At 42.9% G+C, this 21,494-nt stretch overlaps 2 protein-coding genes across 2 annotated transcripts in view; one reads left to right on the top strand and one right to left on the bottom strand.

Moving 5' to 3' along the window:
- Positions 1 to 702: 702 nt before the first annotated feature.
- hcfc1a (host cell factor C1a) lies at positions 703 to 20,129 on the top strand. Its single transcript, XM_080545866.1, has 28 exons — positions 703 to 827; positions 2,472 to 2,672; positions 3,589 to 3,737; positions 3,938 to 4,098; positions 4,219 to 4,427; positions 4,551 to 4,635; positions 4,785 to 4,891; positions 5,147 to 5,326; positions 5,497 to 5,817; positions 6,511 to 6,647; positions 7,076 to 7,237; positions 7,504 to 7,728; positions 8,250 to 8,354; positions 8,460 to 8,670; positions 9,271 to 9,404; positions 9,696 to 9,828; positions 10,180 to 10,394; positions 10,870 to 11,287; positions 11,555 to 11,839; positions 13,641 to 13,789; positions 14,176 to 14,533; positions 14,990 to 15,337; positions 15,639 to 15,733; positions 16,066 to 16,200; positions 16,695 to 16,880; positions 17,927 to 18,224; positions 18,612 to 18,675; positions 19,239 to 20,129. The coding sequence occupies exons 2-28, from the start codon at positions 2,477 to 2,479 to the stop codon at positions 19,276 to 19,278; spliced, it is 5,106 nt and encodes a 1,701-aa protein (XP_080401992.1). The 5' UTR covers positions 703 to 827; positions 2,472 to 2,476; the 3' UTR covers positions 19,279 to 20,129.
- Positions 20,130 to 20,240: 111 nt separating this feature from the next.
- The window catches only part of LOC308171011 (ras-related protein rab7), a 5,217-nt gene continuing 3,963 nt past the window's right edge, over positions 20,241 to 21,494 (bottom strand). Inside the window, exon 5 of the mRNA XM_080545874.1 lies at positions 20,241 to 21,494. This exon is cut by the window's right edge and continues 93 nt beyond it. The gene's annotated coding sequence lies outside the window, so the exon portion shown is untranslated.

Here is a 21,494-nt window from a genome sequence, read left to right as displayed (position 1 = left end):
AAAGTTTTCAATCAAAAAAAAAAAGAGACTGAAAGGGAGGTATTCCAATAAAGTCACTAAAGGACAACCCAGGCTTATTTTCACAAATCTCGCGAGATTGATCAAAAATAAGTTTATAAGTCTCGCGAGATGTATCTAAATAAGCCTAGATTTTCCTTTAGTAACGTTTATGGAATACCCCCCCAGCAGCCAGCTACATTAAACAGTGTTGTAGTGGGCGTGGCAATGTGCATCCTAGGTTGGGTTGTTGAGCGGGACTGTCACTATGTTAACTTTGAGAAAATGTTCTCAATAATAACACGATTGATTGTGCGAATGTTGATACAAAGAAAGCAAAGTGAACGACAATAATGTCTTACACGATCTGATTTGTTGTGTTCGACAAACTGTTGCAAATATATAAAAAAAATATGCATGAGATGTTTTGTACGTCGCCATCTTTAGTGAGGGACAATCGTCAAACCCAGCCAGTGAAAGTATGACAACTTCTTTCGAACTAAAGACAAATGTTTAAGAGGTCGAAATTGAAATAATCAATTTGAAATAACTCCGACGAAACAGGTGAGGTAGTTTAAAAGTTACAATTTTAAAAAGTATTTGATTTAGAACGGTATCCGTTAATGTGTTTCGGTGCTATGCCAGTCGCCATGTTTGTTTTGGGTGACGCCAAAACACCGTTGTTTTCCGGCCCCTTTTGGTTGTCAAGAAGATGGCAGCTTCCAGGCAGGCATGAGAGGGAATACTTCTTAACAAATCCACCGAACTCGGGCTAGTGTGTCAATATTAGACCCACACATTATCCCATTGGAAATAGTGCATCGAAAGAAGTAAGTAGCGTACTAAATGGACCTCAGATTCTGTCAATATGCATGTTTTGTTGGGGCAAAATGCTCGGCCATTTTTCTTGAGGGAGCTTAATAATAAAAGTAGGCCGATTTTTAACAAAGATGGCTGCTTCCACAGACGGCATGAAAAATATAAACATTATCCAACTGGGATCGAGAGCCATGCAGCTTCATTGAACAATACTTTATCTGTCTTTAGTTTGCATTGGACACATAATGCATTGTGCAATATGAATGAATATAACTGCGTTTGTATGCAGTCGGTACATGGCGATATGCTAAGTATTAGCATAGCTACCCTATGGCTGAATAAGACAGCGGAGAATAAAGCGACAGGCTAACCGGCGCCATTTTGTGTCTTCAAAGGGGGCAACTGTGAATATGTTTGAGTCGAGACGTTTGAGCCACAATGGCGGATGAAGTGTGACAGTTTCAAGTAGTTTCAAGGGTTTCCTATGATCGTGTGACCGCCCACGTTAAGACTTTCCAACGTTATTATATCGCCTAGTTGGTTGAAATGATTCAAAATGCAATTATATAGAATATAAATCGGGTATTAGTTGAAGTGGGTGATGAATTGAATGCTTATATGACAATATGGCGACTCCCAGACAGAGAAGCATGAAAATAGCAAATGACTGCAAACCAAACAGGGGTCTGATTACAAATTCATTAGGCGTTTAATTCATTGTACATCCATTGGTTTGGCCTTGGTTGTTCAAGGGACATATGACACGTGTCTGTTGTTCTAATAGAAGATTAAACATTTCAAATTATTATTATTATTATTATTATTATTATTCCGCCATTTTTCAGACTGGCGGGGCTTTGGTTGTTGGGTTGTTACAAGATGGCGGCTTCCATGGGATGTCACTCAATGGTTGCTTGTAAAATCTTTAATGTCTAAATGCATTAATGCAATGTCACAAAATAAAAGTGTAAATGGTAAATGTAATAATGTTGTCTACGGTGTTGGTGTGTTGAATGCACGTGTGTTTTAGGAGAGGCTGTTAGGTTCGTCTCTGTAGCCGGCTTTTTATATTGCAAAGAACCCTCCAATGAATGGAGGCTTCCCCAAGTTTATGTTCTTGATTTGTCAATTTCGCATTAAACTATCTGTCTATTTCGGTTTCATTGCCCAACCCATTGTTGCACGTTCAATCCCGATTGTGCAAGATGTGTGATTTGGGGTTATGCATAATAATAATAATAACTTTATTTGTATAGCGCTTTTCCTGCAAACGTTGCAGCTCAAAGTGCTTTCATCGTTTTATCATCTTAATTTAATTATTTTGTAATTTAAAGGCAATATTAAAAGGATGGGTTTTTATCATCTTAATTTAATCATTTAGTCATTTAAAGGCAATATTAAAAAGATGGTTTTTAGTCTTGACTTGAACATATTTGCTGAGGTTGCATCTCTAATGTAAACTGGCAGTGCATTCCACAATCTGGGTGCATAAAATGAGAATGCAGCCTCACCAAATCTCTTCTTTTGTACATGTGGTACACAATATGAACAATATTGAACCCGAATAATTGGCATCAATCTCACAATTTCATATGATTGTACAAAATGTATTATGTATATAAAAAAAACGTTTTATGTATTTGTTTCTCCCGTAGAGGACATGTCTTCTGCTGGTTCCATGGTCCTCGGGACCACTGGTTCCGTTCTGCAGCCGCGGTGGAAGCGGGTTCTGGGGTGGTCCGGCCCCGTCCCCCGGCCCAGACACGGCCACAGAGCCGTGGCCATAAAGGAACTGATGGTTGTGTTTGGAGGAGGAAATGAAGGAATAGTTGATGAATTGCATGTCTACAACACAGGTAAGACTACCTTCTTTAATCATCTATGCAACTGTCATGTCTCTGTTCCAGTACACTGTCAATATATTTGTGCAGTATGTAAGTCTGATATTGCAAATCTTTACCTCTTCTATTGTTTTCTTTGTTTGTTTTGTTTTTACTAATCCGATGTTGTCCCCTCTTCTGAGTGTTGAGTAAAGAGACGTTCTTTGATTTTGTGATGCTGCAGAATTCATGACTAGAATGTGGAAATGTCGCCCTCTTGTGGAACAAAATAGAATGTGAAGAAAAATGGCGCGATTAAAAAAAATGGACGTCAGCCTGTGAGAAAGTAAAGTAGCTGAAATGTGGGACGCCTCATTAACCCAATTAAATATGGCCAATTAAACTTAAACTCATCTGGAAAATTAGATTAGTAAATAAAATGTATATGATATATTATACACGTCATAACAACGAACCCTATGTAATAAAGTGAAGAATTTCCCTGTATGTGTCAAATAGAAACCGGTTCTATTGGAGATGCTCCAAGAGATATTTAGCAGTTTCCTCATGGTTTTCACTGTGAATTCACAATCATACTGTAAACAATAAAAAACCAACGTGGGTAGGTGGTAAAAACACAACGGACCAGGAGACACAGTTAGGCCATATTGCCAACCCCTAACTTAATTTGAGGACTTCAATCATGTCAGAATAGAGCAAGTTTAAACTTCTTTTTAAATAGACAGCACAGTTTTACTTTTGATACGTACGTTAATTTAAAACCCAATACATTTGGAATTTTTCTCAAATAACTTTTCTATGGATGACCTTTACTTGAGTATGGCTTTTGGGTTCTTTTTAAACCACTGGAAGACACAGATTCACCCCTCATACATAACTGGACCACCCAACAGTATTGGTTAACTGCTTCTTCTTAATGTTTTTACTCTAGCAACAAACCAATGGTTTATTCCTGCGGTTCGTGGCGACATCCCCCCTGGCTGTGCTGCATACGGTTTTGTTTGTGACGGTACCAGGCTGCTGGTGTTTGGTGGGATGGTGGAATATGGAAAATACAGCAATGATCTTTATGAGCTACAGGTAGGCCCTAAATGCATGAATGTTACACCCTGGTATTCAAACAGTCCTTATACCAAGCACAAAATAGTATTTTTTATTCTGTTGCAAATCTATTCTTAACATTTTGACTAAGTAACTCAAGATGCAGTATGAAGGATGACAACCACCTTGCCTCTAATATATAATCCTTGGGATATGTCTGATGTTGTTTTGTTATTCAGGCGAGCAGATGGGAATGGAAAAAGTTGAAACCCAAGGCGCCCAAGAACGGCCCCCCTCCTTGTCCTCGACTCGGCCACAGTTTCTCTCTGGTGGGCAACAAGTGCTACCTGTTTGGTGGACTGGCCAATGACAGTGAGGACCCCAAAAACAACATTCCCAGGTACATTTACCATAGTGCAAGGAGACGTGAGTAGGTAATGTGTAGGTAAACTGATGATGTAGTGAAATGACAGCAAATAGGCTGTGAGGAATTTTAGTGTGACTTGTTTTTGGTTTTTAGATACCTGAATGATCTCTACACCCTGGAGCTTCGTGCGGGCTCCAGTGTCGCCGGCTGGGATGTACCAATCACATATGGAGTTCTGCCTCCTCCTCGCGAGAGTCACACAGCGGTGGTGTACACGGAAAAGACGAGCAAGAAATCTCGCCTGATCATCTATGGAGGGATGAGTGGCTGTCGCCTGGGAGATCTATGGTCCCTTGATATCGGTAAGAAGGTCCCCGAGAACAGTAAACTGGAATTATTGTTTGAGAAATATCACAATTTAAGTATACATATGAAGTGAATCAGTCTTTTCAAACGTGTCTTTTCCACCATGTCTGTCTTTGTAGACACCTTAACATGGAGTAAACCCTCAGTGAACGGTACAGCACCTCTCCCCAGGAGTCTCCACTCTGCCATCACAATCACAAACAAGTGAGATCTCCTTGAATTTCCCCAATACATTCTAAGACAATTATAGTGTAGTGATCATTTTAGATCGCAGTAGCGACGATAAGATGAAGCTCTGTTGTAGCCTCCATAGGACTGCTTGATTCTGATACCTTAATCTCCCCTGATAACAGGATGTTTGTGTTTGGGGGATGGGTTCCCCTGGTTATGGACGACGTGAAGGTGGCTACACACGAGAAGGAATGGAAGTGCACCAACACACTAGCCTGCCTAAATCTCGGTTTGTCTTCTTCACTTTCAGCTATCGGTGTTATCTTTGAATTAAACCTTACGTGATGTTTAATATTCTTAGCCTAGGTTTGTCTGTTGAGTAGCTTTCAAGCTTAGTCTGAGCTCAACTGTTTTACCGTGACGCTTTGCTCAACGTAATTGTACTGCGCCATCTGGTGGACAAAATGTGTAATTGTACCCCTGATGGAGATGTTCAACCCAACTTTTGAAATGAACATTTTTCCACACTTTCTTTTAATTCCAGACTCCATGTCTTGGGATTCTGTTTTGATGGATACTCTGGAGGACAATATCCCACGTGCCAGAGCAGGCCATTGCTCTGTGGCCATCAACGCCAGATTGTATGTCTGGAGCGGGCGTGACGGTTACCGGAAAGCGTGGAACAACCAAGTCTGCTGCAAAGACCTCTGGTACCTTGAGACAGGTGAGTCTGGCTTATGTTAGTAATCGACATCATATTATTGTCTTACAATTGTGAAACAAGCCAACTGTGTTTAATCATATTCACTCAGCGAGCCTTACTCGTACCTAATGCTCGTTGTTCACAATAAATGTCAACCATAATCATGTTTCATAATTATCTGTCGCTCACAGAGAGGCCTCACCCTCCGTCAAGAGTGCAGCTAGTCCGTGCCAACACCAACTCTCTGGAGGTGAGCTGGGGTGCCGTGTCCACCGCAGACACCTACCTGCTGCAGCTACAGAAGTACGACATCCCGCCCGCCGCGGCTGCGACCTCTCCCCTCAGCGCCATGCCGTCTCTGCCAGGGATCTCACCCAAGAGCCCAGTGCCAGCCGCGGCCGCTCCCCACACGGGCATCACCCTGCTGCCCCAGGCTGCCTCTCCTACACTCTCTGGCTTGCCTTTCCTGCCCAACATGCCAGGAAGCCCTCTGGTTGCAACTCGTGGGCCAGGTAAACCCTGCATAATGAATGAATGAATGAATGAATGCATGAATGAATGCATGAATGAATGGACTTTATTGTCATTGCTACAGTACAGGTACCAAACAACGAAATTTAGGAGGGGTGGCTCCCCTGGTGTTAGGAAAGGAAAAAAAAAAAAAACTTTTAGAAAAAGAATAAAATCACAAGAAGGGAAGGAGCTGGTTTACATAAATAAAGGCTATGTACACAATCCACTGTACTATACTGCACAGATAGTCAACTAGGGTTGTCATATTGCACAAAAGTATTTTTTCACGTTATTTAAAGTGTCACAGTTTGCAGGCTTGAAATGTACATGTTTGTGCCTCATAATAATAATATAATGATAATATCATTGACCTCCTAGGCCCAATCCCAATTCACCCCCTATGGCTCGGTTTTGTGTGTTCACGAATCACGTGTATGGCAGGGGTGTCCCAAAGCGAGTGGCACTCCAAAACGAGCCGTAGGAAATGGGATTGGGCCCTACTCTAATGCTTTGTCAGTGGAGGTTGTCTGAGCCTTGCACGATATGTGGAGTGTTGTCAAATGTACAGTTTGCATGGTAGGCTACAACTTAATGTATCATTGTATTTTGACACCCAGTGTTTGCCCAAGATTATTTGTAGCCAGTGAAGACCTCAACAGCTGTATTGAGCAGGTGTCCTGTTGTTTTTACAGCTATCTTGAAGGTTGCAGTTCCTCAGTCTGCCACTGGGACCGCCATTGTCACTGTGCGCCCCAACCTACTCGGGAAAGCTCCTGTCACTCTGACATCACTTCAGGCTGGCGTTCGCATGGTCGTACCTGCCCAGACGGTAGGAACAATTCCATTTTCATCTCACTGGCACAGCACCAGAATATTTGAAAGACCTTTTGCTAGCATATCAGCCCAATAGAGCTGATTCCATGGTTTTCTGTACAAAAGAAGAGATCTGGTGAGGCATTCTCATTTTATGCACCCAGATTGTGGAATACACTGCCAGTTTACATTAGGGATGCAACCTCAGCAAATATGTTCAAGTCAAGACTAAAAACTAACCATAACTTTTTAATATTGCCTTTAAATGACTAAATAATTCAATTAGGATTATATAATGATTAAAGCACTTTGAGCTGCAACGTTTGCAGGAAAAGCACTATACAAATAAAGTTATTATTATTATTATTATTATTATTGGTATCAATCATGACATGACATGCCACTCAGAGCTATGAACAATAAAACGTTTATTTTCCTCTTAAGTCGAGCCCTCAGATGAGTGGCATGGCAGCTCTGGCTGCAGCTGCAGCAGCCACACAGAAGATCCCTCCCTCCTCAGGAACTGTGCTCAACGTCCCAGCAGGCGCCACACTAGTCAAAACTCTTGGTGGCGCCACCACAGTCAGAATGGCATCTCCAGTCATGGTATGATTCTCATCAATTCCTTTACACATATATATATGTTACGGTACATGTGGGAATACAGTACATGTGGGAAAACTAGGGTTAGGGTTGGGTGCTAGGGTAACGTGGTACATGCTGGCATGTCTAACCCTACCCCTAATCCTAACCCTAGCACCTAACCATAACCCTAGTTTTCCCACATGTACCGTATTCCCACATGTACCGTAACATATATATTCATCAATATCAATTTGCCAGGCAAAAACCTTGAATTTGTCTATTTCCAGGTCAGTAACCCAGCCACCCGAATGCTTAAGACTGCTGCGGCACAGGTGGGCACAGCAACGGTGTCCTCTCCCAACACCCCCAACAGGCCCATCATCACCGTGCACAAATCTGGCACGGTCACCGTTGCCCAGCAACACCAGGTCGTCACCACCATGGTGGGAGGAGTCACCAAGACCATCACCCTAGTCAAGAGCCCCCTCACCATGGGGGGAAGTGGCACCCTGGTAAGACACCTTACCCGATACACTACCATGGCCTAAACCCATGATAATATATCATGATAAATCGTGATGTTAGAATTATAAGGTTCTATCTCAATCTTTGTCAAAATTGATTTTTTTACATAATCTGATCCATTAGGTGTTTATTAATACCTGTGTGGTGTTATTTTTAAAATATTGACATTTTTTAGTTAGTAATTAATAAAATACGAAGGTTCCATCTCACAAAACATAATGGAATGTAAAAACGTTGACGCTCAATATCTCTGAACTACCCTGAACGGAGATAGAACCTTATAATTCTAAGCTCACGAAATGTAGAACCACAGTGACTACGAAAATATGTATTAGTTCATATATCTGCATTGATGTTGGGGTCAGTTAGGTTTAAATAATATATAGCTAGTTGTCCACGTGACACTGATCTCCTGACACCAAATCTACAAGTACTGTGATGTTCTCTGGTTGATGTGTGATGTTGTGATGTTCTCTATAAATGTGAGTCTCTCTCCTATGTCTCTCAGCAGTTTTCCAACCTCGGCAAGATGATGTCTGTGGTCCAAACCAAGCCAGGGCAGACATCTATTACCGGCCAGGCTTCCACTAACCCTCTCACACAGCTCATACAGGTCAGCTATCTGCATGAGTGCCGGACACGGAGGTCAATTTAACTCCATGAATCAGATGTTTCTCACTGTTTTCATTTTCATAATCTACCTTTTCTCCTCCCGTAGACCAAGGGTGGTCTTCCCCCCGGCACCATACTGAAAATGGTGACTTCTGCGGACGGCAAGCCCACCACCTACATCACCACGTCCCAAGCAGGGGGCACTAAACCCACCATCCTGAACATCAGTGGCATGTCGCCCACCACAACCAAACAGGGCACCACCATCATCAAGACCATCCCCATGTCTGCTATTATGGCCCAGCCTGGAGCCACAGGTCAGAACCAGGGGTGCAAACTTGTCACCTTTTAGCTGTTTTTACCTCAAAATAGGTCAACAATTTTCATAAATGTTCTTTGTTTTCAGGCAAAAAAATATATAATGTGTCACCTTTTTGGGCCATCACCAGTTTGCATCCCTGCAGAACTGAGGGTGTTGGTTGTGATCTTGATTACTCAAGTGTTACACTGGTATTGGGCACTGACACATAGCCTATGACTATACCATGGGGGACCGAGCCTTCTGTTCGGCTGCGCCGCGCCTGTGGAACAGCCTTACTAGCCAGTTAAGGGCAGTACAGAGCCTGGACTCTTTTAAGACAGGGCCTAAAAAACTTTTTTTATTCAAAAAGGCCTTTGACTGCTGAACCTGTGTTCATTCTTGTGATTTATTTTGTTTGTTTTTTTACTATGTTTTTAACTTATTATGTTTTTGGGTTGTTTTGTTTTTAACTTATTATGTTTTTACGGTTGTTGTTTTTTTTCTCTCTGTAGCACTCTGAGATTCTTTTTGAATGAAAAGTGCAATACAAATAAAATGCATTATTATTATTATTATTATTATTATTATACATGTTCACTGTCTTCACCCTCTACAGTGACCAGCAGCACAGGGATGAAGTCACCCATCACCTACCTCACCACAAAGATGATGGCCACTGGCACCCCTGGCAAAATCCTCACTACCATGCCTAAACTAGGCACAGCAGTGGGTCAACAGGGACTGACACAGGTAGCTCACAGAACTAACTCATTGTGGTGCTTATTATTAAGATTTGATGTGGCCTTGATGTTCAGTTATATTTACAGTAAAGGTCTTTGCACACAGATGTGTTTTCTACGTCTGAGATTTTTTTTCTCATACAGTAACTTAAAGAGCAGCTTTTTTTTTACCAGTTTATGCCTATTTTAGCATGAGAGTATATTTTCGAGTGTATTTGGATTGTCAGTATCAAATGTCTAGTCCCAGAGAATAAGTGCAGTGCAATTGTCAGAACTTCACTCATCATACTGGTCTTTTTAGGTGGTTTTGAAGGGTGCGCCCGGCCAACCTGGCACCATTCTGCGAACCCTACCTATGGGCGGAGTCCGATTGGTCACCCCGGGGACCGTGTCTGGCGTGAAGCCAACTGTCACTATGGTTGTGAGAACAACTGGTAAGGATGAGATGCTCCTCCCTCTTGTGTCAACGACAGATTATTACCTGTCTTTAAAAAACAGCTAAAGACTGTTTTCTATAGACAGGCTTTTGGATAGCCCAAATGGGCTTGTCTTTCTGTGTCTTGTTGATGCTGTTACACCTGTTGTCTGTTACTTGTTTTTAGTTTCACTTGTTTTGCCTGTTTTAACTTTTTGCTCTTGTATTTTGTATTATTGTGTTTTTTCCTTGTTATGTAAAGCACTTTGTGACCCTTGGTCTGCGAAAGGTGCTCTAAGTACATTTTACTTATTTACTTACTGTCTGCCCAAGTTTCAGCTCTCTGCCCGTCTCTCTTCTCTTCTCCTAGGTATGAGCACTCTAGGGACAGTCACAGGCACTGTCTCCTCCAGCCTGGCAGGGGGCAGTGTAGCCAACGCCTCTCTAGCCACTCCTATCACCTCCCTGGGCACGATCGCCACCCTGTCCGGCCAAGTCATCAACCCCACTGCCATCACCGCGTCAGCTGTTCAGACGAGTTTAACGACAGCGTCGACCCTATCCTCTTCCACCGTCCCCATGCAGGTAAGACCGACCTATCACCTCTGCTCGTCCCTGGATTGCGTGGAAATAAAATATGAAATAATAATAATAACTTTATTTGTATAGCGCTTTTCCTGCAAACGTTGCAGATCAAAGTGCTTTAATCATTATATAGTCTTAATTTAATTATTTTGTAACTTAAATGCAATATTAAAAGGATGGGTTTTTATAATCTTAATTTAATTATTTAGTCATTTAAAAGGCAATATTAAAAAGATGTGTTTTTAGTCTTGACTTGAACATATTTGCTGAGGTTGCATCCCTAATGTAAACTGGCAGTGCATTCCACAATTTGGGTGCATAAAATGAGAATGCAGCCTCACCAAATCTCTTCTTTTGTACATGTAGTACACAGAGAAAACCTACCGAAATGTAATTACTACTGTGAAATTTGCTGTTGGGAGGCTTTTCTCATTGATGATCGTTATCTATTTTCTCCCCCTTGTACTTCTCCCAGCAGGTGAACCAGCCCACCCAAGTGACTCTCATCACCACCCCCAGTGGTGTTGAGGCCCACTCGGTGCAGGATCTCCCCATGTCCATCCTGGCTTCTCCCACCTCCGATCAGCCTACCTCCAGCGAGGCTGCGGCCGCGGACGGCCCCGGTACAGTCACCTTGGTCTGCTCCAACCCTCCTTGCGAGACGCACGAGACCGGAACCACCAACACCGCGACCACAGCCTCGTCCACCATCGGTGGGGTGCAGAGAGTCTGCTCCAACCCCCCCTGTGAGACCCACGAGACGGGCACGACCAACACGGCGACCACCGCGTCTGCCAACATGTCCGTGCCGCGCGTGTGCTCCAACCCTCCGTGTGAAACCCACGTGACGAGCACCACCAACACAACGACCACCGCCTCCGTCAACATGAGGGGTGAACAGAGGGTGTGTACAAATACAAACTCTCCGTCAGGGACACACAAGACGGGCACTTGTAACATGTCTGCTACCGTTAGCTCTACCACGGGCTCTAACCAAATAGGCACTGTCCAGAGTACCTCAGCCTCTCACTACACCTCTCTGTCCTCCTCTCCCCCTCAGACGACCACCTCAGCTTCATCAGGAGTCTTCACTCCCATCACTACTATCTCTTTCATGGGTTCAGCCCAGACTGGCACAGTGCAGAGTGTCTCGGGCGCAGTTGTCTGCTCGAACCCGCCCTGTGAGACCCATGAAACGGGCACCACCAACACCGCCACTCAGTCCTCGTCCAGTATAGGAGGAGAGCTGACGGGCACCGTGCAGAGGGTGTGCTCGAACCCTCCCTGTGAAACCCACGACACGGGGACCACCAACACCCCGTCCACAGCCACCTCAAGCATCGCTGGGAACCAGACAGGAACAGGGACGGTGCAGAGAGTGTGTTCCAACCCCCCGTGTGAAACCCACGAGACTGGGACCACCAACACGGCAACCACCGCTACAGGTACCTTGCCTCAGCATCAACAACTCAACTAGGGTCTCGATCAGACAGCACTAGGGTGTCATTCAGACATCACTAGTGTGATAGGGCGATATCAAAATGTTTCTACTTTTTCACAGTATTACACTACAAAATATACACATCTTGTGACCCCAGAATTGGTGTGATGTATATTTTAAAAATACAGTTATACTGTTGATTGTTACTTTAACACTTAGTGGGAGGCGCAGTTTGCGCAGTCAGCCAAACCATTGCCCCAATATGGCTGTTAATTATTCAATCAAAACATATATCCAAAGAACTAGAACAGACACTAGTTACTGAGTCTAACTAGTCAGAAGCACAACCAACTTGGTTGACTCTGTCGGAGCCGAGACCAATACATGGAGCAACCTAGCTAATCTAAATTGCAAATACAATAGCAAGCATGGATCCTTACAGTTCACCGCTGATGAAGACTCACGGTAGAAGCACTTGCTTTATGTGCCATTGTCGTAAGTTTGTTGATCTGGCATAAGAATAGTGGGGTAGTGGGGTAGTGGTGGTCTAGTGGATAGTGAGTTGGACTTGGGATCGGAAGGTTGTGAGTTGAAATCCCGCCTGAAGCCACACCACTACTAGTGTGCCCTTGGGTAAGGCACTTAGCCCTCAGTTACTCCAGGGGGAATGTCCCTGTAATTCGTAATTGTAAGTCGCTTTGGATAAAAGCGTCTGCTAAATGGCAAAATTATTATAAAATTATAGAATATGAATCTCAACGTTACTACATAAGGCCTGCTTAATTTGCTTTTAATAATTAATAATAACCCTGATGTTAGCTCGGGTGACTTGGATGAGATGTATGTTTTTTGCAGATCTATGCAATTCACATGGGTGACCTATTTTGAGGTTAAAAATGGCGAATTTCGCCAAAAAGTTGCACCCCTATAACTGTGATGAATATCTCAACTCTTTGAGATTGCTTTGTAACCCAGTTTTATCCAGCTTTATGCAAATCAACAATACTTGATCGTAGGTCTTCTGAGATCTCCTTTTTGCGAGGCACGGCTCACATTAACAGATGCTTCTTGCGAATAGCAAACTCTAAATGTTTCAGTGTCAAAATATCTCTAACTCAAACCTCCAATCTCGTTGATTGCACTCCAGGTTTGCTAACTCCTGCCTCACAAATTAGCTTTTGTGGAAGTCATTAGCCTAGGGACTAGGGCTGGGCAAACGATCAACATTTCTTTTTCGATAATCGCAAGAATTAACGATCAATTATCGATTAATTGATGAGCTTTTTTTTCATAAAAAAAATAAAAAGGGCAGAAATAACAAGCATGTTTTCCTTGGGGGAAAAACTTTATTTGTGTTGCTATTGCACACATTAATTCATTCACATTCAAACTAGACACTACAGTCAGATAACAATTCTCTTAAACAAGGCAGTGAGTAGCCTAAATTGTTTAACTTAAAAACACATTTTACGTTATAAATAAAAATATAGGAAGTAAGTAACTCACCATAGGAGCAGTAAAAAAAACAGTTACTCACAAATAGGAGGATGACTGATTTTTTTTTTTATATATATATATATATATATATATGTATTAATGATTATCGAGCAAAATATTTTGTGATCGACCAAGATCCTTATCGATCAATTGTCGATCATTGATGCCCACCCCTACTAGGGACAGCCTCCTGTATGTTGTTGGACAGGTTTCTTCTGGGACAGTTCGAATTCTACAGAATTTTAAAAACATTTATGGAAGTTAATGCTTACTGCCTACTGACATGTGTGTTCATCTGTCGCCTACAGCCCAGCAAAGTGAGGGTGGAGAGGACAGTACCACCAGCACAGAGGTCCCCTCCACCACTGCACCAGTAACAACCCCCGCCACCACCACCCAGAGCCGGGCCATCACTACCGTCACCCAGTCCACCCCAGCCCCTGGTCCCTCAGTGCCTGTAAGAACATCACCGATTCTCACACAGCAGTACACAAACCGTCTATAATCCACTATGCACAAGCAATATTTGGGGCTTTTAAAAACCACACGTCTGATTTTGCTGTTTTTATCTCATTTTGCTTTGTTGATTTTAATGTTTTGATATGGGGTTTTAAACTGTCTTGCAAGCAAGGTGTCCTTGAGAGCCTTGAAAGGCGCCCATAAATAAAATGTATTATTATTATTATTATCATTATTATTATTATTACTCACTGGTTACTTAATTATTGCTGAAGGCATGTCTGTCCAGATCAGCAATACAGCACTTAAATGAAGTTGTAATTAAATAAATGCATCATCAACATTCATCCATTCATCTGTATTATCTGACCTCTCTTTCTCCAGTCCATCTCGTCTATCACGGAGGGCAGCTCAGAGGCAGCGGCCGCCACGGCGGAGCCCATGCAGACGGACGAGGCGTCAGCGGGAGCCATGCCCATGGAGGAGGGGGGAGCCACGGCTATGGAGACACAAGCATCAGTGGCCACCTCCTCCCACGCTGCTGAGGCCCTGGGGCTGCCCCCAGAGCTGATGTCAGACGGCCAGGCCCACGCCCTCATGGTGACGGGGCTGTCTGCGGAGGAGCTGGCTGTGACCGCTGCAGCGGAGGCAGCGGAGGCGGCGGCGCAGGCTGCAGCCACAGAGAAGGCCCAATCCCTGGCCATCCAGGCCGTCCTCCAGGCAGCACAGCATGCCGTCATGAGTAAGAACCCCCACATACGGTCCCATTTGAATTGCGATTTATCCGTGTATCATTATGCTATCTGTGATGGTTAAATGACATTTAGCTTATCTCAGGGTTTGTGAAAAACAACAATGTCAGGATATCACCGGGGTTCCCGCGCTGGTCTTAAAAAGCCTTCAAGTCTAAAATCCAGCAATCCCATTTACAAGGCCTAAAAAGGTCTAAAATGTTAGTTATTCGGTCTAAAAATGAGGTGCTAGGTCTTAAAAATTAGATCCTGCGAGGAAATCAGTCCGACCACATCTATTTACGCGGAAATGAATCAAGCAAAAAGCTACCATATGGTGTCACGAATAGGTCAAACATTGTATTCAAAGAGGTCTACAAAAGGGTCTTAAAAAGGTCTAAATTTGACTTGTTGAAACCTGTAGGAACCCTGTCTCACGCTTTCAACGTCACGTTGTGTCTTCCCAGATGAGGGCGACTCTGGCTCAGACCACCAGCACACCACCACCATCCCCATCGTCCTGACCCAGCAGGAGCTGGCCGCCCTGGTCCAGCAGCAGCACCAGCTCCAGGAGGCCCAGGCCCAGGCCCAGGCTGCCCAGGCCCAGGCTGCCCAGGCCCAGGCCCAGGCTGCAGCAGCAGCAGCAGCAGCAGCCCTGCTGCAACAAGGCAACGCCCAAGCCTCCTTGCCCACGGAGGGCTTGGCACCGGCCGACAGCCTTAACGACCCTGCGTCAGAGAGCAACGGACACAACGAGATGGCCGCAGCTGTCAGCAGAGCTGTGGCGTCACTGCTGCCACGCACCTCCGCTGAGAGTAAAGTCCTTGTTGTTTTTTCACCATGTACACCCATTGTATATGTTACGGTACATGTGGGAATACGGTACATGTGGGGAAACTAGGGTTAGGGTTAGGTGCTAGGGTGACTTGGTACATGCTGGCATGTCTTACCCTAACCCTAACCGTAACCCTAACCTTAACCCTAGCACCTAACCCTAACCCTAGTTTTCCCACATGTACCGTATTCCCACATGTACCGTAACATATACATTGTGACTGTTGGATGGTGTTTTTAGAGATCTTATTGTGACCTCTCCCTTTTTTTCCTCGTTTACAGCTCTGGCCCCCTCGAGCACGTTTTCGATCACCAATCCAGCCAAGCTGCAAGCTGCCGCTGCCCTCGCTGAGGTGGCCAACGGCGTGGCGGGAGGGGTCAGTGTTAACGTCTTACTTTTCTTGCTTAGCTTAGAAAGGACAATTCATGGGGCGCTTAGGTGGCGTAGCGGGTTAAGCGTTGACCATGTAACCGCAGGGTCCCCGGTTCGATTCCGGCCGGTTTGATTCCGGCCGGGGACATATCCTGCATGTCATCCCTCCTCTCTCTCTCACCCATCCTTCCTGTCTAAAATCTCTACTGTATCTGTCAATAAAATGAAAAATATGAGTGGGACTGCCCCACTCAGAAAAAAAAAAAAAAAAAAAAAAAAGGACAATTCAATGGAACAACACTAGTTTTAACCACATTTTGTATCGGTCTCTAACAGAAACAAACCCCTCAACCAGCCCCACTAAAGACCCTCGTAAGGAAAGATAACCAATGGTTTGATGTCGGAATCATCAAGGTGACGAACATGGTGGTTACCCACTTCTATGTGCCCGGAGATGACTCTCACGTAGAGGTACGTTTTACTGACTGTTTCTCCCAAGAGGACCAGAGGTTCAGAGTCCAGTTTGGCTCTAATACAGGGTATCCGCGGTGTCTTGAAAAGTATTAAAAGTTGATAAATCAATTTTGGGAAAATCAAGACCCTTAATAAGTATTAAAAAGTCTTATCACGATTTTATGAGGTCTTGAATTTCATAGGTATTTTTCTGAATTAGACTCTGTCCAAAGAGTTTGAGTCCTAAAAACTTTGAGTAAAAGTTTAGTGAATTTATTAGTTTTATTACAAAACAAAGATGAACCGGAAATTGTGTTGTATGATAGTGGTCTAGTCTATTGCAAACTCAAACTGTTAAGTTAAAGGTGTCACTGATGTAAACGGTTACAGCTCCAAGTGGCGGTGAGGTCTGGAAAAATATTGACAAGGTCTTTAAAAAGTCTTAGAAAGGTATTGAAATTAACCTCAAGATTCCTGTATATACCCTGTCTAATAGTATCTTTGTGTTGCAGGATGACTCCGGCACTACCCCAGACTATAACCAGATGAAGAAGATGGAGTTGCAGTCTGGCACAGCCTATAAGTTCCGTGTGGCTGGCATCAATGCTTGTGGGCGCGGGGCCTTCTCTGAGATCTCTGCTTTCAAGACCTGCCTACCAGGCTTCCCTGGAGCACCGTGTGCCATCAAAATCAGCAAGGTACAACTTCTGCACATAACATGTACAGTACAGGCCAAAAGTTTGGACACGCCTTCTCATTCAATGCGTTTCCTTTATTTTCATGACTATTTGGTACATTGTAGATTCTCACTGAAGGCATCAAAACTATGAATGAACACATAGGAATTATGTATTTAACAATAAAGTGTGAAATAACTCTAAATATGTCTTATATTTTAGATTCCTCAAAGTAGCCACCCTTTGCTTTTTTGTTGTTAATAAAATATATAATAATAATATTAAATATTATTAACAACAACAATTTTTTATTTTATTAACAACAAAAAAGCAAAGGGTGGCTACTTTGAGGAATCTAAAATCTAAGACATATTTAGAGTACATCATTCCACATGTGTTCATTCATAGTTTTGATGCCTTCAGTGAGAATCTACAATGTAAATAGCCATGAAAATAAAGGAAACACATTGAATGAGAAGGTGTGTCCAAACTTTTGGCCTGTACTGTATATTATATTGGAGTATTTGCAGGGTTCCGGTGCTGGTCTTAAAAAGCCGTTAAGTCTAAAATCTGATTTATAAGGCCTAAAAAGGTCTTACATTTCAGTTTTTCGGTCTAAAAATGAGGTGCTAGGTATTAAAAATTAGATTAGCTAGGAAATCAGTCCGACCACATCTATTTACGTGGAAATTAATGAAGCTGGAACCAAAAACATGCCAATTTGCTTCCTTTTTTGTTTGTATGGCAGTGAAATCCCTAATTTCATCAACTCGAGGATGACAAAAAGCTATCATATGGTGTCGCGAATAGGTCTAAAATTCTATTCAAAGAGGTCTAAAAAGGGTCTTAAATTTGACTTGTTGAAACTTGTAGGAACCCTGTATTTGGTTTGCATCACGTGAATTGAATTGAAGATTCTTTCAGTCTTAGAAGTGTGGATTGTAGATTCTGTGGATTGTAAGACCTTCTGTTTACATAATGGTTCCAAATCTCTTATTTGCTGTCCTATAAATGTCTGGCGTCTACTTTTGCGACTTGTTAATCATTCACACTTCCTGCCCCCTCAGAGTCCAGATGGTGCCCATCTCACCTGGGAGCCTCCCTCTGTGACGTCAGGGAAGATCATCGAGTACTCTGTGTACCTGGCCATCCAGAGCGCCCAGACAGTGGAGCCCAAGCCCTCTACCCCGGCCCAGCTGGCCTTCATGCGTGTGTACTGTGGACCCAACCCCTCCTGTCTAGTGCAGACCTCCAGCCTCGCCAACGCCCACATCGACTACACCACCAAGCCCGCCATTATCTTCCGCATCGCCGCGCGCAACGAGAAGGGCTACGGCCCCGCCACACAAGTCCGATGGCTTCAAGGTGGGCATCCTCTGGGGCGCTTAGGTGGCGTAGCGGGTTAAGCGTTGACCATGTAACCGCAGGGTCCCCGGTTCGATTCCGGCCGGGGACATATCCTGCATGTCATCCCTCCTCTCTCTCTCACCCATCCTTCCTGTCTAAATCTCTACTGTATCTGTCAATAAAATGAAAAAATATGAGTGAGACTGCCCCACTCAGAAAAAATAACCCAAAAAAAGAAAAGGTGGGCATCCTCGTTCAAATTCACTCTGATCAAAACACTGCCTGGTGGCTTAAAGCCGAAATGGGAGCAGTCTTGATTTCAACGATGTCAATGCAAGTCATTGTAAAAGTATACTTTTTATGGGATTTTTCTGATTTTTATTTCACTCCCCTCTCCCCTCCCAGAATCCAGCAAAGATGGAGCCTCTGCCAAGCCCGCCCCCAAAAGAACAGTCTCCTCACCGGACGTGTAAGTGCTTTGATCCCCTCATCTATATTCCACATATCGTGACGTTAGAATTATAAGGTTCTATCTCCATTTTTGTAAAAATTGAGTTTTTTACATAATCTGATCCATTAGGTGTTTATGAATGCCTGTGTGGTGTTATTTTTAAAATGTTGACATTTTTGAGTTAGTAATTCATAAAATACAAAGGTTCCATCTCACAAAACATAATGGAATGTAAAAACTTTGACGCTCAATATCTCTGAACTACCCTAAACGGAGATAGAACCTTATCATTCTAAACGGAGATAGAACCTTATCATTCTAAACGGAGATAGAACCTTATCATTCTAAACGGAGATAGAACCTTCTCATTCTAAACGGAGATAGAACCTTCTCATTCTAAACGGAGATAGAACCTTCTCATTCTAAACGGAGATAGAACCTTATCATTCTAAACGGAGATAGAACCTTCTCATTCTAAATTCACAAAATGTTTTCCTCACAGACCGTTTGGGGACCAAACCTCAACACTGACGCACATTGTCTGTATTAAAAAACATTTTTGTTTCTGTCTGCCCCTGTAGTAAGACTACTGGTCCAAAGAAAGCAAGAACGGACCAATGAGAGACACAGACGCCCCCACCGCATCTCCCCCCTCCCACTTGCTGTCCTTTTTGACCAGGAAGGCTGATCCCTCCATCTCTTCTTCCTCATCCTGACTTCACCATCCTCAAGTTTGACCCAGATCTAACCAGCAACAGATGAAAATGGCAAAAAATAAAACCAAGAGGAAAGTCAATCTAAGAGAAATGATTCTGTAGACAAAACCCCCTTTTTCTGTAGGTCATACTATTTCTAAAGCAACACAAATGAAAAGCACATTAGAGCTTCTTCTTCAGTTAAGTGTTTTTTTTCTTTTCTTTTCTTGCTCTTTTTGCTTTTCCCCTTCCTCCTCTAATATACATATTCTTTGCTAGTTTCAGTAGATAAGCAGCGTTAGAAAAACATTTACAGCTTCGTCAGCTGTGAGCTGGCCTGAGCTTAATTAGACTTGTATTGTTTTCGGACTCTTTGGGGACGTAGACAGAGACTACATGGAGAGGATGTACAGTTCAAGGTTGTGGTGAACCAGGAAGCAGTTAAGATAGGAGGAATCATCTGGAAAACAAGCAGCACTTGTCCTCACTATGGGGACATATTTTCGTTCACTTCATCAAGAAACCCAATCTATACAGACATCAAACTGGACTCCAGTCTCCTGGTAACGTCATCGATGTGTTCTTTTACCACGAGATGACTGATTGCTGATGCTGTGAAGTGGACAGAGGAATGACGAAGGAAGAGATTTGTCGAGAACGACAGACTTTGCTCGGACTGACGAGACATGGCAGCACACAAAAAAATCTTGCGAAATCTTCCCAAAAAATTAGCAAGCAATGTTGCAGAAGATCTTTGTGTAGTTTATTTTTGTATTTTTTAAGCTTTCTCCTGTATATGTGCGCGTGTGCGCTCGTATGTCAGTGTGCATTTTTAAAATGTTACGTTGTTTTTTTCTTTTCTTTTTTTTTTTAAATACTATTGTTCAACCCCATAGTTTTCATATATTTGTGGGAAGAGGGGGGTGGCAGTGTTGAGGTAGCCACTATATTTTAAAATCTTAGTTCAATCAGTTGTACGTTCTTGTTTGTACGTTCAGAGTGTATGAAAAATAAATACTTTTTGTATTTGTTCTGACTTGGACCGCAGATGAGATAGGACTGAAGGGAACGTTAATCAGACCCAGGGAGAAGAGGGCTTTCACTTTGTTTACTACGTCTTTCACCGCTTGTGTCGCTTTTTGTCTGCCAAACCTGGAAATCTAAGGAATATAAGGAAGAAAATCAAATCCGTTCCTCCCCAATATAACCCCAGTCAGTAGTCTGCATTTTTTAGGATCACGAATTTGTTGCTTGGCCTTCCCCCGTACATGAATTTTAGAACATGGCAAATTTTTATTAGTAGTCTTACTTTCCCTAAACCGTTGAGGATTTATGTGAAATTGTCAAATACAATTTTTATTTCTTTTTTTGCGGGTCTCTGTATTTCACATTACAGAGGAGGTGTGCACGTTTGAAGTGAAATGTAAACCTGTCTCCCAAAGGCAAGGAGTGGGACATAGCCAGTGTTTTGGAGTGGACTCATTTGTTAATTATTCCTTCATATAGCAAAAATAAAATAACATCTTGGCCTTTTATATAATTTACCTGTAACAAAAATGTTTTTACATGTTGGTCATCTCTTGATTGCCTTTTGTGTCTTGACATATAAAAGAAAAAGAAATATATACCGTGTCCCTCAATCAATCGTTTTGATTTCTATTCGTCAAACCTATCCAGTGTTCATTTTTACAATGCCTAAAGATTTGTATTGACAAATGACATGACAGACACAGTATGTAAGTATGAGTGGACTGTATCAATGGTTTGCAAAAATACGACAACTCACAGCCTTCCTCAAAAATTGTGGATTTCAGTCTCCAGTTTTTCCCGATTTACTTTATGAAAAACCTATTTCATATGCATCCATTATTTTGTACTTGTCAGTATGTCTGTTAAGTTAACAAAACTAGACATGCATGCAAACCAGTGTATTCTTTAGTAGAGATGCCTTAAGTTAGACCATAAGCTGAAGGATCTTTAAAAAAAAGCATTTAATGAGTTTGTTCCTATCCATGTGGTATACAAATGTGTCCTTTTCTTCCACAGTACCTTTGCTGGGTCACTATTTTTGCAACCTTACTAGGTCAGTCTTCAGCAGTGCCGAGGTCTCTCAGAGCTCCTCCTCTCACACTGGACATGTGC

This window comes from Nansenia antarctica, assembly GCF_963989245.1.
Source record: "Nansenia antarctica genome assembly, chromosome: 15".
Classification (NCBI taxonomy): Eukaryota; Metazoa; Chordata; class Actinopteri; order Argentiniformes; family Microstomatidae; genus Nansenia; species Nansenia antarctica.
This window is presented reverse-complemented; position numbering and strand designations above follow the sequence as displayed.